A 20,151-nucleotide genomic window follows, 5' to 3' on the forward strand; every position below is an offset into this window, starting at 1 on the left:
TCTATGATCTTTAAGTGGCCCTTGCCTCACACCTCCCGTTCTCATTCTTTCGACTTGAAAAATATTTTGGTCATTAATACAAGCGTACATTATAATGTGTGGAAAACTATTGACGGAGATATGATATATATGTTTCTTTTGGGCAAGTAATACAAGCATACTGTTGAATAATGAATGGGAAAAATTACTCTGATCATCGACTAAACAGTCGTATATATACATGATACATGTAGTTATCCTAACTATAAGATAAACACCAAACTAGAAGTAGATAATGATGAAATAGAATATGTCGATCATATATATCGGTACATAACACTCCCCCTTGATCGACACATCTGGTTCAGAGTTCATTCATGTTTTTGATGTTGCCTCATTAAAACCTTTCTAGGAAAATCCAGTGGGACAAAACCATGGATAAGGAAAAAGAGTACAACACATGAACTCCCCCTGATGAATGCATCACTGGAGATCTTTGGACGATGCATTCCTATCTGGTCGATGAGCTCCTTGTAATACTTTGTAATTTCGCCGGCCTTCTGGAACTTCATTTGGACATGGTCAAGACGTGCTCCTTTGATGCTGACCACTCGACAATGTCTTCATGTTCTGGTCGGATGGATGATGCTCAATCAGTACTCGGATAGTACTCGACCGGTACTTGGATGTACCTCTATCCTGCGATTAAATCTTTCTTGCAGGTCCTCTCATGTCCCACGGTTCCTCTAGTCTCATGGCTTTGCCATACTATGGATACTTTCATTTTATTATTGACTCATACATTCTTCTGGTCACTATCTCTAGATGATGTCTCATGACTTCTTTCATTTTGTCGTAGACAATGCTATGTTTTCGAAAACATACATGTTAAGTCATAGACCTTGTCATCACACGCCAATATACTCATATATGGCTAAGGTATTGCAGCCTGATATAATGATGTGGTCTACCTTATACTTTGGTGGAACTTGGTTGGACCATAAACCTCGACCACTCTTATGATGATTGGTTCCTTTCTTTCTTTACTGATGTATAGACATTCATTAGTCTCATATACTTCATTTGGTACTTGACCACACGTTTTATGATACTACCATATACTGGTCGATCTTTCCATTAGCCATATTACGCATGCTGGTCGATATGGTCGATCTGAACCAATTCACCACACTACTTTTGGTTATTCTTATGGACGATTGGGATGTATGGAGCCGGATGGTCTTTGGCATGAGAATTAATGGTTCTCTTTGCCTTCTCCTGCAACCATCTCACATTACACCATGTAATTGTGGCGTGCTGATCTCAACTCATACACGGCTATGATTTCTAGTCCCATCATATTCTGTCCAAAATCAATTGATAACTTGTATCATTGAAATCATTGAACCATTGAACCTTTCTTTAGGTTGGTTTGATATAAACATAAACACAAGGAATTATAATATCCTCTATAAGGATCTATGGACTGATTGTACTAAGTATTCTCTTAGTCTTTCTTTATCATTTGCAGCTGCCTTATTTCAGTCCATGAATAGCTTAGGAACAAAACTATTCTATGAGAATTTCTTTTCTCATCTTTCTGATACTATTATCATCTTTATCCAGTGATCAATCATGCTGCTTACTACATTTCTCTTTTCTTATATCCAGACCTTTATCATTTTCGAATTTGTAGTAGCATCCACCACATAGGAGTACATCTCCTTATAATCTGTTCCTTGGTCTCTGTGAGTATCCTTGTGTAATCAAGTCATTCCTTGAATGCTTTAAATAGGAATATGAACACCTTAGTCCATGTCTCACGATTTCTTTTTTTTCCCACACAAGACCTATTTTTCACTGGTTTTATCTTATCAGATGGTGTTTCTATATATGGCCAATACACCCATCTCTTTTATAGATTCTTTGAATCTTTCTTTGAACCCCCACGGTTTCCTTTAGTCTATGAATGCATTCTTGTATTCTCGTGGGTTCTGATCCTCGCTTATATCTTTTAAACTCAAGTGCTATTTCCTTATGCATCTTTATCTTTTATGTGTCGACACTTCTTTTATAGTGTTCCATTGTGTTCCAGACATGAACTAATCGATTAGAGATTTCATTCTTACTAAGAACCTTCATTTACCTTGCAGTTTGGCGTCCCAAACTACATGGTCTGGTATCTTAGATGTTTAGCTGCGCAGCCTTATCTCAATGTCTGGTCTGGTTTCTCTTATGACCTCAGATATGTCATTTCTATGCACCTTTCTTTTCATTTCTGAGGTTCCTTATCTTATGGAACATATTGGTCTATCTTTAGACTCTATAGCAACTTGATTATGTCTCTTCTAGGACATTAATTTCGTGGTGCTTAAGCTGGTATGACTTAGTCATTCTTTTTCTTTTCTTTTCGGGTCTAATCTGTCTGTCATTCTTTTAGCTAGCTTTGTATGATCTTTCTTTGGACATCTTAAATCATATTCTCTGGTCCGGGGATCTTGCCAAGACAAGGATGGTTAATATCATTCCATTTCTTTATACTTGTACCAGCTTATTTCTTTCTCCCCCTGATGTTGGATAGTCGGATTTAATCATACAATCCGTGAACCTGGCCTTAATCTGATCACCCATATTTGGCTCAAGGTTTCTTATAAAATCGTGGGAGAAAGTATTCTCATATCCAACATATATTCCCAATCTTATCTCATCTTCTTATGAGGTTCCATCCTAGACGGCACATATTATTGTGGTGGTCTATACATAATCTCTTAGGATGGTCTATGTCTGGATCATGATCCTTTATCATTCTTAGATGGGAATATCTATGTTCACTTTATATGGCTTGATGCATATTTTTATTACATGTAAATCCATGTGTTCCCAAGCATTAGCTAGTGATCTTTGTATCACAAAGAATTCGGCCAAGTTCTATCATGGTCATAGACCATGTCACTCGGATTTTTAGTGTTGTTCATGGACCACGGGAGTGTCATTTCTCCCCCTCATGAACATGCTATAAATCTTTTAGATGCTTGGAACATTATAGCCTATTGAGTTTCCCTTGTGTACATGTTACACAACGTGAGATTCTATGGGATAACTCTTTTGTGCCTTTTTTGATATCAATCTTTGCATCAATTTTAAAGACCTGGATGGCTAGTCCAGTCATGCCATAAAGTGTATAAAATTTTGTGGTCAACCTATCTGGTTACCTAGGCCTTTTGCCTTTATCATACTGATATTTTAGCATAGTTTAGATCAGTTGGGAGTACAGTCTCGACCATTTTTATGCCTTGGGCAATTTTTACTTTCTTTATAATCTTAAGGAACTTATATTTCTTTTGCCTATTGGTTCAATGTGGAAACCATTCACTTTTCAAAATTTTATAACTCAAATGGGACTTTTGTTTGGGTGAATAATTCATGCCTCTTTTAGGCAATGCCTTTGGTCGGATAATTTTAATTTCTATACTCATTTTTAAATTTTTATTTTGTCATTTATCAATCAAGAAATTATCAAGCAAATCAAATAAGATAATATAAAAATAAAACAACTCTTATAATAAAATTGTAAATGACAAGCAAATCAAAACATAAATCAAGCCGACAATTCCCTTTATTATTCTGGACATGGCTTCTTTGGATTCATCCTTATTCTCTCTAGCCTTATTGGCTTCAGGAAGTCTCATCTCACTGGTTTTCTTTAGTATCTCATTATTCTTCTCAGCTTGTAATAGATACGAGATCAAATTCGTATAAGTGGTGAAACTTTTTTTTTTTTGTATGTATATTGTAACAATAGATCCCTTGGATCAGCTGTGAGGAATGTCTTTTCCAGTAAATCTTCCTCTGTTACCTCTTCACCACATAGTTTCAATTTAGAAACGATTTTGATTAGAGCTGAGTTATATTCATCTACGGACTTAAAGTTCTGAAATCTGAGATTTATCCACTCATGCCTAGCCTTTGGTAATAACACTATTGTGTATCTGGATTTTAACTCTGTCCAAAGGTCTAGAGGATTCTCAATATTTAGATACTGATCTCTGAGATCCTCAGTGAGATGTTGGCGAAAAATTGTTACTGCCCCATATTTTTCATTTTCAGTTGCATACTCGCCTTTGATGATACATCTGTCAAGTCCTCTTATCTTCAGGACACTTGCAGTGTTCATGGCCCATTTTACATAATTATCTCCAGAGAGATTAAGGGCTGGATAATCCAAATTTGACATCTGAAAATATAGATTATAGAGTCTTATTATTTGACTTATAATCAGATTCAAACAATGCATTTTGGTTTCTTTCAACCTTTTAGTTATGCAATGTGATTTGGTTTCTTTCAACCTCTAAATTATATAATCTAATCCGATTTATTTTAGTCAATATAGCAATGCAACTTTGGTTTCTTTCAACCTTTAAATTTATGCAATGCAATCCGATTTTTCTTTCAATCTAGCAATCTAGAAAATTTCTATAATTTTTTTTTTCTTTTTATCAATCCCTAATGATTCAAGTCAATTTCGACATTGATCAGGGAAATCATCTAGCAAGTAGACTAAAATTTAACAATTTCAATCGAAAAACACCTATTTGCAATCGGATTTCATAAAAAAATAGGGTTTGTATAATTCTCAATCCTAAGCAGTTCTAAACATCAAGAACAACTTTAAAAAAAAATCAAACTAGACAATCAGATCAATATTCAAGTCGGAATCATTAAAAAAAATTAGATGTTTTTGGATGAAAACCGATCTTGTTTATGTTTTAGGGGATTGATCGATTTCTAGGTTTAAGGATTCGATTTGATCATTCAGATCAAGGGGGTTTTGAGATTTAGAAACCATTGTGGTTTCGATTTTAATTGTAAAACAATCTCATATCGAACTTTTGGTTTAAGAGTTTCGATTTACTCATGGAAGGATTTGGACCTATTAATCTTTGCTAGGGTTTGATTTGGGGTTTTGCAAAATTTTAATGGTCATTCCTTTATCAATCAACCATGTTCGATTATGATTTCTTTTAGGGTTTCAAAGTTTACCTTTAGAACTTTGAAGTGTAGATTTGGACCACCGAGAACGGATCAGGAGCTGGTCGCGTGTGCTAGGTTGAGCAAAAACCTCTTGTATCTTTAGAAACCTTAATCAAAAACGAATCAAAACAAGTTAGTATAGATAGATGAAGCAAATCGCAGAACATAACAAAGTATAGAGAGAGGCTGCAGTTTAGGTTTTTTGATTAGGGTTTTAGAGTAGTTGACGGCGCGGGTTGGAACGGAGCTTGAGGGCGCGTGTCAGATCGGATTGATACGAAGTTTGCGGCGATGGATTCTTCACGTCAAGAGCTTCAATTTGATATATTACACGTCGCCTGGATCCTTACGGTTTGAGAGAACGAACGGTTTGAAGTCGTCAGATGAGTTTTAGAATTTCAGGGTTTTAGGTCACTCGACGGCGCGTCTTAGAATAGAGTGTGAGGGCGCGTCCGGAATCAGATAGAGGCGAGGCCGACGGCGTTGGATTCGTCTCGTCAAGAGCTTCAATTGGATATATTACTCGTCGTCAGGTTTTTCAGGGTTGAAGAGATCGATCGATTTGAAGTTGCGCCGAAATTAGGGTTTTTAGGGTTACTGGCGGCGCGTATTGAAACAGAGCGTGAGGGAGCGTCCAAGATCGGATTGATACGAGGTTTACGGCGTTGGATTCGTTTCGTCGAGAGCTTCGATTTGATATGTGGCTCGTTGTCTGGATCCTTACGGTTGGAGAGATAGAGCAATTTTAAGATGCACCGTTTTTAGGGTTTTTGGTAACTCGGGTTTTTGGAGATCGTATCGTGCTGATAACGTGTTGAATAATGAATGGGAAAAATTACTCTGATCATCGACTAAACAGTCGTATATATACATGATACATGTAGTTATCCTAACTATAAGATAAACACCAAACTAGAAGTAGATAATGATGAAATAGAATATGTCGATCATATATATCGGTACATAACACATACATTATAATCTGTGGAAACTATTGACAGTGATATGATTCACCAAATCAATTATAAGGAGGATGCTCAGTTACCTCTAAATTTTACATTTGTGTTTTTTTAAATCTTAACCAATTTATCAAAAACTTTAACAATTCATTTTAACACTGAAATAGTGATAATTAATTACTAATACACGTTTTGTGTGTGGAAATTTATTGCCAAAGCATTACGAAAAATACAATTCTGCTATTTTCTGCCCAGATATTATAATGGAGCTAGCTAGAATTATTAACAACATTACATGAATGTCTACCAACGAAAACAAGATAAAGAAATGTAACAGTAAAAACAAAAATGATGCCATCGAAGTGATTTTTACATCTACGGTATATAAAAATCTAAAAATTTGTTTGAATAAATCTGAAAAAAACTATTGGATTCAATAATAAGAAATAACAAAATCAAGCTTCGACTCCGAAACAATGACCCTCATGGCGTCTTCTTCTTGGTCTTGGTCCTTAGGGGAGGAGGAGGAGCAAGAATCTTGCCAGCATAAATTGCTATATCCGTCAAGATCCTCATATTCCAATTCGCATATACCATAGGCGTAGGGTGAAAGAAACTCGTCCTACACATCGAAATATTCACAAGCGCAAGAGCTTGATACGCTCTCATGAACCGATAATCTTTAAGATACAAATACTTCAACGCGTTGTCGAGATGAGCATCCACCAATCTATACGCTTTCCTGCAAGCAGAAAACTCTGCTTTGCTTCGAGGATCTTTGGCTTTGAGAAGAAGAGAGCCTTCGATGTTGTCAAGCGTTTCTATGGCGTTGATCCATGCTTTTGCCGCAGTCAGCTTCGCTATTGTCTTGATGGAGGTACGTCGTCTGATTAGCTGAGATGTGATGGTTTTATTACAGAACTTGAAGTCGATTGTTTGTTTGCAGATTCTGTTGATTAGGTCTTGTGTTGATGGGTCAGGGACGACGGAGAGGGAAGACGTGAAGGTAATGCAGATGAGAAGAGAGACGAGTAGGTGAACGAATGTCATTGTTTACAAAGTTGTTTAATGGTATGCTCAAGAATAAGCTAATTGGTGATATGATATGAACATTTATACTCTTTATCTCTACACGTACGTCTTTGTCTCCATAGAATTATTGTATATGTTCCAAAACGTAGTTGTTAGCCTTCTTTATATTATGATGGTACACGCCAATAATGATCGCGTTTTCGTGATTAACGTAAGAAAAAAATGATTATGAAAATTTGTTTGGTGATTTGGTTGAAGGCAATGATGTTATGCTTATAGACTACATTTCTCAGTTCCTTTGGTTTGAAGCCTTTCCAATGTAAGTTTGTTGCATTTCTTTAATATTGTTTTGCCATCTTACTTTTCATAATGTGTTTAAGAACTAACTTAAGTGGGAGTGTTTATGTGAAATTATACGAAAATCTTTTTTTTTTTAAATACAAAAATCTTTTGGTAGACGTAAACACTCAGTCGTATTAATTTGTTATGATTAGGGATTTAAATATAGAAAAGGTCCCACGATTAAAACTTAACAATGAGTTTGGTACATGGGATCAATTAATAAATGTTGCAGACTTTTGGAAACAATCAGCTTTGGTTACCAAGATGTGAGTGTGGTGATCAACCATACTGGTAGGTCAACCAATGGTCATCAACTCTATTAAAATTTCCCAAGAAAATAAAGAGATTTAGTTTCCAAAGAAAAATAGAATGAGGAAAATTGAAAATAATAAACGACAGCATTTTAAAAACAAAAACTAGTATCTTTTAATTAAGGAAACAACAACATTTAGGTTCACCAACCAATAGGAAGTTGTCATTTTAAATCTAGTATCTTTTAATTAAGGAAACAAAATAATTTGCCAAATTATGTTATGCTTTTAAAATAAATAAAAAGATTAAATAAATAAAAATAACAATAGTTCTAAAAAATATTATTTTTAAAAAATATTTATTTATAAGATTTAGAGTTTAGTGTTTAAGATTTATAGTTTAGAATTTATCCAAATGTTTATTGTTTTTCCAAGGGTTAGAGTTTACCCAAGGGTTTAGGGTTTACCCAAGGGTTTAGGGTTTAGGATTAGAATTTAGGATTTAGTATTTTGTTGACAACATGTTTAGTGTTTTTCCAAGGGTTTAGGGGTTACCCAAGGGTTTAGGGGTTACCCAAGGGTTTAGGGTTTAGGATTAGAGTTTAGGGTTTAGTATTAGAGTTTAGGGTTTAGTTGACAACATTATTTTTTTAAATTCGTTTTTATATACTATTTTTATTTGTTTTTAAATTTTATTTTGAAAAGATAATATAATTTGACAAGTTATTTGTTTCCTTAATTAAAAGATACTAAATCTAAAATGACAATTTAGGGAGTGAACCCTAGAGAGTGAACCCAAGGAATAACTCCAAAACTAGAAACAAATTTCTTTTCACATTCATTCTCGAGTAATTCTTGGGTTCACTCTCTAGGGTGAACCTAGAAGTTCACCCACCAATAGGATTTCACCATTTTATATTCAATATCTCTTAAAAAGGAAATAAAATATTGTCAAGTTATATTATGTTTTTCTTTTAAAATTAAAAGATAAAAGCTCAAGAATTAAAATAAAAAATAATAATAGTTGCAAAAAAATATTAAAACTTTTTTTTAATACTTTTTTTTAATACCATCAGCAAAATGCTAGACCCTAAACCCTAAATCCTAAACCCTAAACCATTGGGTAAATCCTAAATCCTTGGACAAATTCTTTTTTTTTGGACAAATTCTAAATCATTGATTTTTTAAATTAATTTTAGTACCGTCAGCAAAACACTAAACCCTAAACCCTAAATACTATACCCTAAACCCCTGGGTAAATCTTAAACCCTTGGATAAATCATAAACCCTATGATTTAAAATTTATCCAAATGTTTAATATTTACCCAAGGGTTTAGGGTATAGCATTTAGGGTATAGAATTTAGGGTTTAGGGTTTAGTATTTAGGGTTTAGTGTTTTGTCGATGACACTAAAATTATTTTTAAAGTTCTTTTTTCTTTCAATTAATATTATTTTTTATTTATTCTTATCTTTTAGTTCTAAAAATATGATAATATTTTGTTTCCTTTTTTAAAAAATATTAAATACAAAATGGTGAAATCCTATTGGTGGGTGAACCTACAGGTTCACCCTAGGGAGTGAACCCAAGAATTACTCTTCATTCTCCTCCCAATTCATGCTTAAATACAAAACTAGAAACAAACTAACTACTACGTGAACATGGACAACTAACACATCCATTACACCTTTTCACTAAACAAAACATTAAATAAAGATAAATGTTTGAAACCATTATTTTGTGTTAAGATTAATAATGTTGTGAGATTAAGTTTTGAAATTGACACTGGAAACTCCATAGAGTATTAGAGATCGAGGAAGAAATGAAGATTGATCCTCCAATAAAATATTTTCTTACCCGGTTTATTTTTATGCATCAATCTTACAATGTTCTAACCTTTATTTCTCTAAAGCCAAATGAGTGTGTTGTCTATGGATTGTGTGCAGAATGTGTTGCTTATGGAGTTTGTGCAGGATGCTAGAAGCGAAAAATGGGAATCCAGGTGGTGTCCGTTTCACCAGACTAGTTTGAAGCTTTCCTAGTTTCATGAGAAACTCTCAGACGAAAGCTCAATTCTGGGATGTATATCTGTGCACATGAGGGGTTTCATACGTGCAAACGGAAAACCTGACCTTATGGAGGTGCTTTGGCAACGATGTCAAGAGCCTCTAATTGATTTCTTAGTTTCCATGTAATAACCAACGATTTGTTATTTGGTTTGAACCGTTTACATACATGAATTATAATTTAAAAGTGATAATAATTAATACTTAGGGCTGGGCATTTAGGGGATCGATCAGGTCTCGGCGATCTCAGGTCGGATTTCGAGTTTTTGGATTTATGAAATTTAGTCCCATTCAGATATTGAAAGTTCAGTTCAGATTCGATTCGGGTTTACTCGGATTAGGCTTTAGTAATATTTCTAAAAACCAGTAAAATCTAATATAATTTAGGATTTCAAATTTTAATTGGGCTCTTCGATTCTAAAATATTGTTTTATACTTATTTAATTTCGAAAACCAAATAAAAATCCAGTAAACAAAGACCAAATATCAAAAACTTGAAATGAAAAAATGCTTTTATCACGATTCTTTTTGGTTTTAGTATAATTTTCAACAAGCGAAACTAGAGAGTAAAATTAGAGAATAAGGAGAATGAAATTAGAGAACAAAACTTAAAGTACAAACAAGTGTTTTTACGCCCGACCTAGACCCACGGCCTGACCAGTAAATCCGGTGATCCACAAAGTCCAATTTAGGGTTTAAGATATATCTGTTAATTAAAACCCTGCTAAAATCCACTAAAACCTCCTAACCTGACAACCTGACTATCGGTTGAACTAACGGATGAACTAATGAGTAATTTTATTAGTTTTTGTTAGATTTTTTAATTATTTTATTAAATATGTATTGTATTCTTAATAAAAATGTTATTTTTTATTTTTTAAGCTTTTAATTTTCTCTTGAAATTATCGTAATTCTTACTGCCCACATATAATTTATATCTCATTCAACTTTCTTTTAAAATTTTGTTAATTTGTTAATTTGTGAATATCATTTGTTTTAGCTTTCTAGACTCTAAATTCTGTCTTTTTCTTGAAACACAACCTCTGTCTTAGAAACTGTTTTTTATTCTTATCGTAATTCATATGCTTTTATTTTATTTTATTGATTTTACATGTCTTTCTTGTAAATCAATTTCATTGACATTATTTAATTTTGTAAAATCGCATATAATATCGACTAAACTGTTTTATCATGATATTTATATTTTGATAAACATTTCATTATGCCACCTGAAAAAATTATATAGTTAACAATAATAAAAAGAACGAAAATTAGTTAATGAGATTTGGTATTAATTTATTTTGTTATCAAAAATGTATTACAATCTTGATGTTTATTGTTGGTTTATTTTCATTTTTATTTAATTTATTTAATGATATGAATATATAAGTCTTATAATATTCAAGTCTTATTATGTTTTATTATAAGTCATAACTCCTAATTTCTTACAAAAATATTAAAAATTTTAATTTTATTTTTAATTTTTTTTGAATGTGAAATGAAAATAAAATAAAGAGACCAAATTTAAATATTTTTTTAAGAAATGCGAAATATCTCTTATATTTCTAATAGCTAATATATAATTCTAATCATAAATTAACTACTTTATTAACATGATGTTCATCTAAGGTCGACCCAATAACTTGGTGACCAGAAAGGTTGTCCGCTCAGCGTCTGATGCGGATTTAAAAACATTGGTACGAACTAGGGCTGGGCAACCGGGATACTATTCGGGTGTCGGTTTTAATTTAATCGGGTTCGGGTTTTCATGGTTACCGAAAACCAGTTCCATTCGGATAATTTAAAACTTCGGTTCGGGACCGGTTCGGGTACTCTTCGGTTCGGATCGGGGTTGGTAAATTATTTTGGTATTGGTATAACCCAAAATACTATCAGGTTTAGGTTTCAAACGGACTTTCGGTTCTTGAGTATATCGTTTATACTAAATGTAACCAATACAAATCTAAATAAATCGTAACTTGCAATACAAGTATGTAAGTAAAAGCATCAATTTTGTCACTAACCAAAGAAAACAATTATAAAACGACGAAAATTTAAAACGAAAGCCAAACATCTTTATTGATATAAATAAAATAAAACAAATGAGAAAATTCAAAGAAAGCTAAAGCCAAAACCAAAACCGAATGAGAAACATATTATTTAATGAAATCAAAAACCAAAAACATAAATAAAACTTCAAAAATAAAAAAGAAACATCAACCTTGATCATTCAAAATCAAACGATAAAATAAACATATCTATCGATAGAAATAAAACCAAAAAAATGAAAACATAAAACGAAAAACCAATTTCTCATGAAATGAGAAGCATTGTTCAATAAACACAAAACCAAAATATAAAAAACTTCAAACTTCAACCGCAATCTTCAACCATAAACTTCCATATTATAAAACCACCAACTTTTATGTAATAGATAATAATTTAGATGTTTCATATATTTAAGTGTATTTTGGATACATATCAGAAATTAAAATCATGTTTAGTACAAGATTTTTTGGGGGGTTTTGAATGTTTCGGGTTCTATCGGATATCGATTTAAATTCGGATTTGGTTCGGATAATACCCATAATCCAAAATACCATAAAACAAGAGCCATTCGGTATTTATGTCGGGTTCGGATCGGTTTGGATTCGTTTTTATCAAATCGGATTCGGTTCGGATTTTCGGGTTCGGTTAATTTGCCCAGCCCTAAATTACGAACACATCATGTCCAATAAATTTGAAGCGAAAACACATCAGACCTGATAAAATTGACAATAGAGAAGAAGAAATAACATTAAATATCAAAATATATTAAATTAAATATTCGAGTTAATTATTTATATTAGTAGATACTTATTTTGGGTAATCGATGAAATGTTAAGTATTTTAGGTACTGATTCAGGATTGACTTCAGGTTTAGTATGAATTTTTATTTGAGTTTTGATTTTTTGGGGTTTTTCGTATATTCATTCTTTGATTCGGATAAAACTCATAACTCTGAACTATCATAAAAAGTTTCATTCCATATTTGTCCGCCTCCGGCCCCAACTCAGCCACTCACGTTCACGTATACGTGTAACCGCGTTTTAGAGGCTACTTCCCATATTCGGTTGGGTACAATCGCAACATACATTCTCCACTCCTTATCTCCTTTCTCAGTCCCTAACTCTCGAACTCTGAGTGAGAGAGAGAGAGAGAGAGAAGCAAGGATGGAGGTATTCTACTACTTGGTGTTCGGAGTGATGGCTGCAGTAGTGGCGGCTTTGGAAATGAGCAAGAGAAACAATGATCAAAACACTTCTTCTTCCTTCAATTCCTTCCAGAACAATTACATCCTCGTCTTCTCCATCATGATGGGTACGTACTTCATCATCGCAACACTCGCTTTTGAACAAAGATTTGTATGAGATTGTATCACCAGTTTCTTGGATAATAATATGAAGCGATTAATATTTGATTTTTGTTCTGATGTTAAATGGATAAATTCATATTATGATATATGGTTTGTGTTGCTTTACAGCTGGGGATTGGCTTCAAGGGCCTTACGTGTATTACCTTTACAGCACTTATGGTTTTGGTAAACAAGATATTGGTCAGCTTTTCATCGCTGGTTTCGGCTCCTCTATGCTCTTTGGAACCATTGTTGGCTCTCTTGCTGACAAACAGTGAGAATCATCTTTCTTTTTTCTTTTCTTTTTTTTTTTGTGTTCAAGTTCCGTTTTATATCTGTGTGTTTTGGATTCAGGGGTCGAAAGAGGGCATGTGTTACATACTGCATTGTTTACATACTTAGCTGCATCACCAAGCATTCTCCACAGTACAGAGTTTTGATGGTGGGTCGTATCTTGGGTGGTATTGCTACTTCTCTCTTGTCTTCTGCCTTCGAATCTTGGCTCATTGCTGAGCACAACAAGGTCAGCATTTCTTTTAATTTTTTTCTACTTATGAATCATCATGAGTAGAACATAGTCTAACTCCAAGCAATGACTGCTTCTCTATGAGTGGCACATTCAATTCTTGATGGCTGTAAAAATCTCGAAATCAGATTGTTCTACAACATAGCAAAGTTTTCATTTGCAATTTTTTAATACAAAGTTGGATGTAGAAGAAAGTAGAAACTCTTAGTTTTAGCCATGGCTGATGTGACTTTTTTTTTTGCTTTATGAACAGAGGAACTTTGACCAACAGTGGCTGTCACTGACATTCTCAAAGACTGCTTTCCTAGGGAGTGGTCTGGTGGCTATTCTCTGTGGGTTGCTTGGTAATCTACTTGTTGACACTTTTTCCTTCGGTCCTGTTGCTCCCTTTGACGCCGCTGCTTGCTTTCTTGCCATTGGAATGGCCATCATATTGACAACATGGTCTGAGAATTTCGGATCTGACAGCAAAGATTTGATGACTCAGTTCAAACTCGCTGCTATAACAATTGCTTCAGGCAGGTTCAAAAACTGTTAATATAAATTGTGCTTGCTCATTATCTCTAACACTGTTTTATTTTTGCTCAGATGAAAAGATTGCATTGCTGGGCGCTATTCAGTCCCTGTTTGAAGCCTCGATGTACACATTTGTTTTCCTCTGGACACCAGCTCTCAGCCCAAACGATGAAGACATTCCACACGGCTTCATCTTTGCAACCCTCATGTTGGCCTCGATGTTGGGAAGCTCCCTTGCAGCTCGTCTCATGGCTTGCTCATCTCTCAGAGTAGAAAACTACATGCAAATCGTCTTTCTAGTCTCCGCTGCTTCTCTTCTGCTCCCCATTACAACAAGTGTATGTCCTCAGGGGTCTTAAGACTGAACCTATATGGTTTATCTCTTATGTTTAATCAAACATTTTTTATATAATAATAAAAACATGTTTGTTCAGGTCTTGGTGACTCCTTCTAAGGTGAAAGAGGAAGGCTTGTCACTAGCTTGCTCCATCCAGCTACTTGGTTTCTGTGTATTCGAAGCTTGTATTGGGATATTTTGGGCATCGATAATGAAGATGAGATCACAGTATATCCCTGAAGAAGCAAGAAGCACCATAATGAATTTCTTCCGTGTTCCGCTCAACCTCTTTGTCTGCATCGTCTTGTACAACGTAAGAATAAGTCCGGTTTTCATCTTTAATCTTTTTCTGTTTTCTTATAAAAAAATCTTGTGGTTGGTTGTGCAGGTTGATGCGTTTCCGATCACAATCATGTTTGGTATGTGCTCAATCTTCCTCTTCGTAGCTTCCATTTTACAACGGCGGCTTATGGTCATCACCGAAAACCCAAGTGCGTTACTTCTTCTCTTACGGTCTTATAAATATAAAGAATACGATTCCAAGTTGTGTTAGCTTTTGTGGTAAATGGTAATGACTTACCATAATAGCTTTGTATGTTTGTTTACTTGCAGAGGGAGAAGAGCGAAGTCCCATGAAGGAGCGAAACTCGGAAGTCGACCCTCTTGTCCTCTGATCATGTTCCGTTCAGTATTTCTTAGTTTATTAAGAGCATATGCAATTGTGTTCCCACACTGGCGCGATTTTCAGTTTAATTTTTAAATTATTTTATTAGTTTTTTTCGTCTCATTAAAAAAAAAATTAATCGTGGACCACCACGTGTCGTGGAACCTACGACACAGTAACAAAACACAACTAAGATCAATCTTTATATTAGAATTTTTAGGATTGGTAACGGCAGTAACCAAAAAAAAACAATTTTCCCTAAATTTTATATATGAAAATGTATAATGGTTTAAAGTATCTGTAAGTCTAGTGTGAAAATATTTATAGAATTTTCAAATCTAGTTAACACTAAATTTTAATAAGAATGTCAGATTAATCTATAAATCAATAACAATAGATTTGAAAATTTTGATAATTATTATGAAAATGCATAATTATCTAGTATTATTAGTTTATAGATTTTCATATTTTTATCAAAATCTAGTGTTATTGATTTTTGATTTTATAATTCTGTACAAAATTTTTGCTATTCAAAAACTTTGGATTTTAATGTTGGAATTATTAAAGACATATACAATTATTTATTGTCCGATTGATACGATAATGTCAATTTTAAACCTTAGAGATTGACCTGATGAATTTTGATTTTGATCTCATTCCCAAAAAAAAATCTTTTAGTTAAATTCTCATTGACTAAATACTTTATTATATTCTTTTTGTGTTTAATTTACTTCTAAAACCAACAAAAACAATCAGTACATGTTTGAAACTTTTTAAAGTAAACAATTAATTTGTGGTGAGTCAAACTTTTAAATTCAACCTACAAAGCCAAATGGTAACAATATTAATAGTGATAAATGTGTATATATACACAGAAGCATGGGTTAGTTTCTAAACAACTTAAAGAAAATATCAGAATAAAGCTTTCAAGGATGAAGCTTGTGGTCTTCATATCGTTCTTGCTCATGGTTTCATTGTGCTCTTCAGGTAATTAAACTTGTATACAAAAAATCTCTTCAAACATTAAAGTAGTTATCATAATATATATATATATTAAGAATGTCAAAAATGTTTATTTGGTTTTCTGAAAATATTTAGTAAAATTTTCTAATTTCTAAAATCAATATATGTATTGTTCCTACTTCAGACGAATAATTAGGTTGATACCTACGTACATATATCATCTGAACTTTTTATATATATCATTAGGATCTGTGGAGGGTCACGAAATTGCTGACAATTACCTCTATTCCTCGAAAAAGGTATGCATTAATCTCAAAACGAAATGTTCTTTCTTGTAGGGACCTTTCTTTGTATTTTCATTGTATTTCTCGTCTCAAGAGTCTCAATCATTTTAAAAGTAAATATTACCAGTCGTCATTTTAAAATGAAAACTACGTATATAATTTGAACTCTTTGGGTAAATTTACCTAAAACTAATTGTTGGTGCCGCAAAAAAAAAAAAAATGTGATAATAGGTTGAAGATCTTCAAATGATGGATTATCCTCCAACAGGCCCAAACCCAGGACACGACCCGACAGTTCCTCCGCCTCCGCCTTCCGACCAAGAAAACATGATGGAAAATTATGTAAACTGAATAAATGACCGCACTGAAATCCATTACATCTTTGTAAAACTAAACATATAATTAAATAAATTGCATTCGTGAGTTCTTATTTTATCATTTTATTATGTTTATAATTAGTGTCAAAAGAATTCAAAATTCAACCTTTTACTCTTCAGGTTTCTGGATTGACTCTATTATTTAACCGATTAAGTTTCCCAGGGGAAAGTAAAACCATAAAAATTAGGTGTCAATTAGGGCCTAAGTCCGCGGCCGAACCCGTCCAGCCTAAAATTTATCGGGTTTGGACTCGATCTTATTATCGAGTTTGGACTCGATCTTATAATCCTAAAACAATCTAACTTTTTGGGTTAAGTCTATTTGGACTATGGATATTTTGGATCTGAACCCGTTTAAACTAGGACCGACCCAAAAATCCCCAAAATTTTATATTTTAATATAAATATTATCATTCTTGTAATCAAAACTATTGTTAATATTGACAAATTGTTCTAATATATTTGATCTCAATTTTAATAAAACAAATATGAAAGTTGTTAATGCATCTTATTGTTTAATCATTACAAGTATCACATTTAAAATTTTACAAATGTACCTTATTTTTATGTACGATATGTTTTTTTTCTTCATAAATACAAACTACGACACGTTTGATTCTGTTTTTTATTAAGTGGAGAGGGTGTTGAAACCATTGTATATGATTTTAATCAGACCCTTTTGGGTTTCTTGTATTGGTTTGTGGGTTAATATTTATTTGAGTTATTCTTAGATTTACTCCGTAGATTCACCAACCATTAGTATTTTGTTATTTCATATTTAATATTTTTTAAAAACGAAAACAAAATATAAAAATCAAATTATATAATATATAAAAATAAAAAGGTAAGAAAATAAAATATAGTAGTAGTTACAAAAAATTCAATATTTTAACACCGTCAACAAAACACTAAACTCTAAACCTTCGGAAAAACCCTAAATCTTCGTATAAATCCTAAACCCTAAATCAAATAAACTAAACACTAAATCTTAAAAACATTAAACTCTTAATCATAACTCATAAATCTTTGGATAAAAATAAATAAAAAATAGGAGTAGTTGCTATTTTCTAAATATTTTTAATGTTATCATCAAAACACTAAACCCTAAATATTAAACATTAAATTCTAAATCCTTAAATAAACCACAAACCCTAGGGTTTAGGATTTAGGGGTTAGTATTAAGGGTTTAGTGTTTTTAAGATATAGTTTTTAGTGTTCTTGATTTAGAGTTTGTGATTTATCCAAGGGTATAGAATTTGCCCAATGGTTTAGGGTTTAGGATTTAGTTTTTTGCTGATGGCGTTAAAAATATTAAAAACATATTTTTGTTTTTTGCAACTACTATTATTTTTATTTATTTTTATCCTTAAATACTTTTTTCAAATATTTTTTTTCAAACATTTTTTTATGACACACAAATATGAAAATGATGTAACTAGTACCAATTTTTTTTTGAAAATGACCAAAATGACACATAAAGATAGAAAAAATGTTCTTTTTTTTTCCAAACACTGTTTTTATGACCAAAATAACACCCAAATATGAAAATGATTTAATTAGCACCAATTTTTTAAAAAAATATGACCAAATGACACCCGAAGATGGAAAAAAAAAATCTTTTGTTTTTGTTCTTTTTTTTCTTTTTTAAAAACACTGTTTTTATGACCAAAATAACGTCCAAATATGAAAATGACCTAATTAGCACCATTTTTAAAAAAATGACCAAAATAACACCCAAAGATGAAAAAGAAAAAAAATCTATGTTTTTATTTTAGAATCTATGTTTATATATTTCTTTTTATGTTTTTAATAAATAAATTGCATCTTTCAAAACATAATATTTTAAGAGCCTTCCATTGAAGCACGAAATATTCGGGGTGCTTAGCTTTACATCTTAAATCACTTTTACAACGTAAAATTATTAAAATAAGAATAAGCACATTTATTTGGAGTTTTGGGTCAACGATGCTCTTAGAGAAAAAAAAGATGTAATGTTTACCGAGGATATTAACGGTTACGTCATGAGTAACTTTGACTATTATTATTGATTGTAACGGTCTCGAAATGTCTTTTGTTTTTTGGTTGAAAATAGGAATCGTACTCTGCAGGACTATGTGCGGTGATGGTTCTTTTAAAAACGGGACAGATAACGCTGGTTGTTTAAACCTTCAATAATAGTTATGAATGAATTGAAAGGTTAGTTGTATTACTAGCCTCATTTTTCTAGAATATTAATTTAAATTTTCAGAGTCTATATATCTTTTTTATATTCTTGTATGCTTAATTTACTTCTAAACAAACAAATGATAGTAAAAATAAACAATGTTTTAAGTAAACCAATTAGTTTACTAGTCAAACTTTTGAATTCAACCTACAAGGCCAAATGGCAGACATTAACACTGATATATATATATAAATAACACTGATATATATGTAGAAGCATGTATTAGTTTCTAAACAATTTAAAGAAAATATCTGAATAAGGCTTTGAAAGATGAAGCTTGTGGTGTTTATATCGTTCTTGCTCATGCTTTCATTGTGCTCTTCAGGTAATTTAATTTTATACCAACAAATATCTTCAAACATTTGATTAGTGAAATGATATAGTAAGGTTTAAAACTGTCTAGTTTGGTTTTCTAAAATACTACGCAAATATTTCCAACTTTTTCATATCTAGAATTGATATATCTACTTTTTCTACTTACGAATAATTAGGTTAATATATTATCAACTATATGTATCTGAGCTTATATATTATTAGGATTGGAGGAGGGTAACGAAGTTGCTGAGAACAACCTCTATTCCTCGAACAAGGTATGCTGTTGCGTTTGTATTTCCATTGTTTTTCCTATCTCAAATATCCAGTCGTCATTTTATTTTTCTAAAAACGTGTAAGATCAATTGTTGTAACTCTTTTTTTTTTGTCAATTCATACTTTCCTTCATTAATAAAACTAAAATTCTTCCAAATCAATTACAAAGCTAAACGAGCAAGGCTTACTCTTGCCAAAGAGTCTGCCTGAGAATTATCTAAGCGAGGGATAAAAGAGTAGGATAATGGACATAAGAAGTGGCAAGGTTCCTTATATCACATAGGAGACCTGCAATCTCGTTCATGTCCCGCCCTTCACACAGAGTCAAGATGAGGACCTGAGAGTCCGAGTAGATATGTAGACTTGGAAGCTGGAGATCCTTAGCCTTTCTCAGAGCTTCTCGCATTGCAAGGGCTTCTGCCATCAGAGCTGTACCAACATGAGACCTATTACAGGAACCTCTACAAAGCATAGCCCCTTCTTCATTTTTGATCAGCCATCCCATTCCTCCAAACTTTGAACTTTCCTGCCAAGCCCCATCAATCCAACAAGAGAAAGCTTTGTTGCTTACCTGTCTTAAGCTAGGCTTCACCTGTAGTTTCTTTTTCTTCACAGACAT

The 20,151-nt window shown here is 32.7% G+C and overlaps 2 protein-coding genes across 2 annotated transcripts; one reads left to right on the forward strand and one right to left on the reverse strand.

Moving 5' to 3' along the window:
• Window positions 1–6,159: 6,159 nt before the first annotated feature.
• On the reverse strand, window positions 6,160–7,115 carry LOC108809565 (uncharacterized). The gene has a single exon (XM_018581703.2). It carries the CDS (start codon window positions 7,017–7,019, stop codon window positions 6,453–6,455), a length of 567 nt encoding a protein of 188 aa, XP_018437205.1. The 5' UTR covers window positions 7,020–7,115; the 3' UTR covers window positions 6,160–6,452.
• Window positions 7,116–12,702: 5,587 nt separating this feature from the next.
• Window positions 12,703–15,199, forward strand: LOC108809642 (uncharacterized). The gene is made up of 8 exons (XM_018581790.2): window positions 12,703–13,019; window positions 13,183–13,327; window positions 13,408–13,576; window positions 13,833–14,097; window positions 14,168–14,433; window positions 14,530–14,745; window positions 14,821–14,923; window positions 15,045–15,199. The coding sequence occupies exons 1-8, from the start codon at window positions 12,872–12,874 to the stop codon at window positions 15,104–15,106; spliced, it is 1,374 nt and encodes a 457-aa protein (XP_018437292.1). The 5' UTR covers window positions 12,703–12,871; the 3' UTR covers window positions 15,107–15,199.
• Window positions 15,200–20,151: the final 4,952 nt, after the last annotated feature.

The sequence above is a fragment of the Raphanus sativus genome, chromosome 6 (genome assembly GCF_000801105.2).
Source record: "Raphanus sativus cultivar WK10039 chromosome 6, ASM80110v3, whole genome shotgun sequence".
NCBI classification, from domain to species: Eukaryota; Viridiplantae; Streptophyta; class Magnoliopsida; order Brassicales; family Brassicaceae; genus Raphanus; species Raphanus sativus.

Excerpts from the sequence above, each read along its gene's own strand:
- LOC108809565 (XM_018581703.2), bottom strand. The coding sequence starts at position 7,019 with ATGACATTCGTTCACCTACTCGTCTCTCTTCTCATCTGCATTACCTTC.
- LOC108809642 (XM_018581790.2), top strand. The coding sequence starts at position 12,872 with ATGGAGGTATTCTACTACTTGGTGTTCGGAGTGATGGCTGCAGTAGTG. Across the intron at positions 13,577-13,832 it reads TCATTGCTGAGCACAACAAG|AGGAACTTTGACCAACAGTG; the intron begins GTCAGCATTTCT and ends CTTTATGAACAG. Across the intron at positions 14,098-14,167 it reads TGCTATAACAATTGCTTCAG|ATGAAAAGATTGCATTGCTG; the intron begins GCAGGTTCAAAA and ends ATTTTTGCTCAG.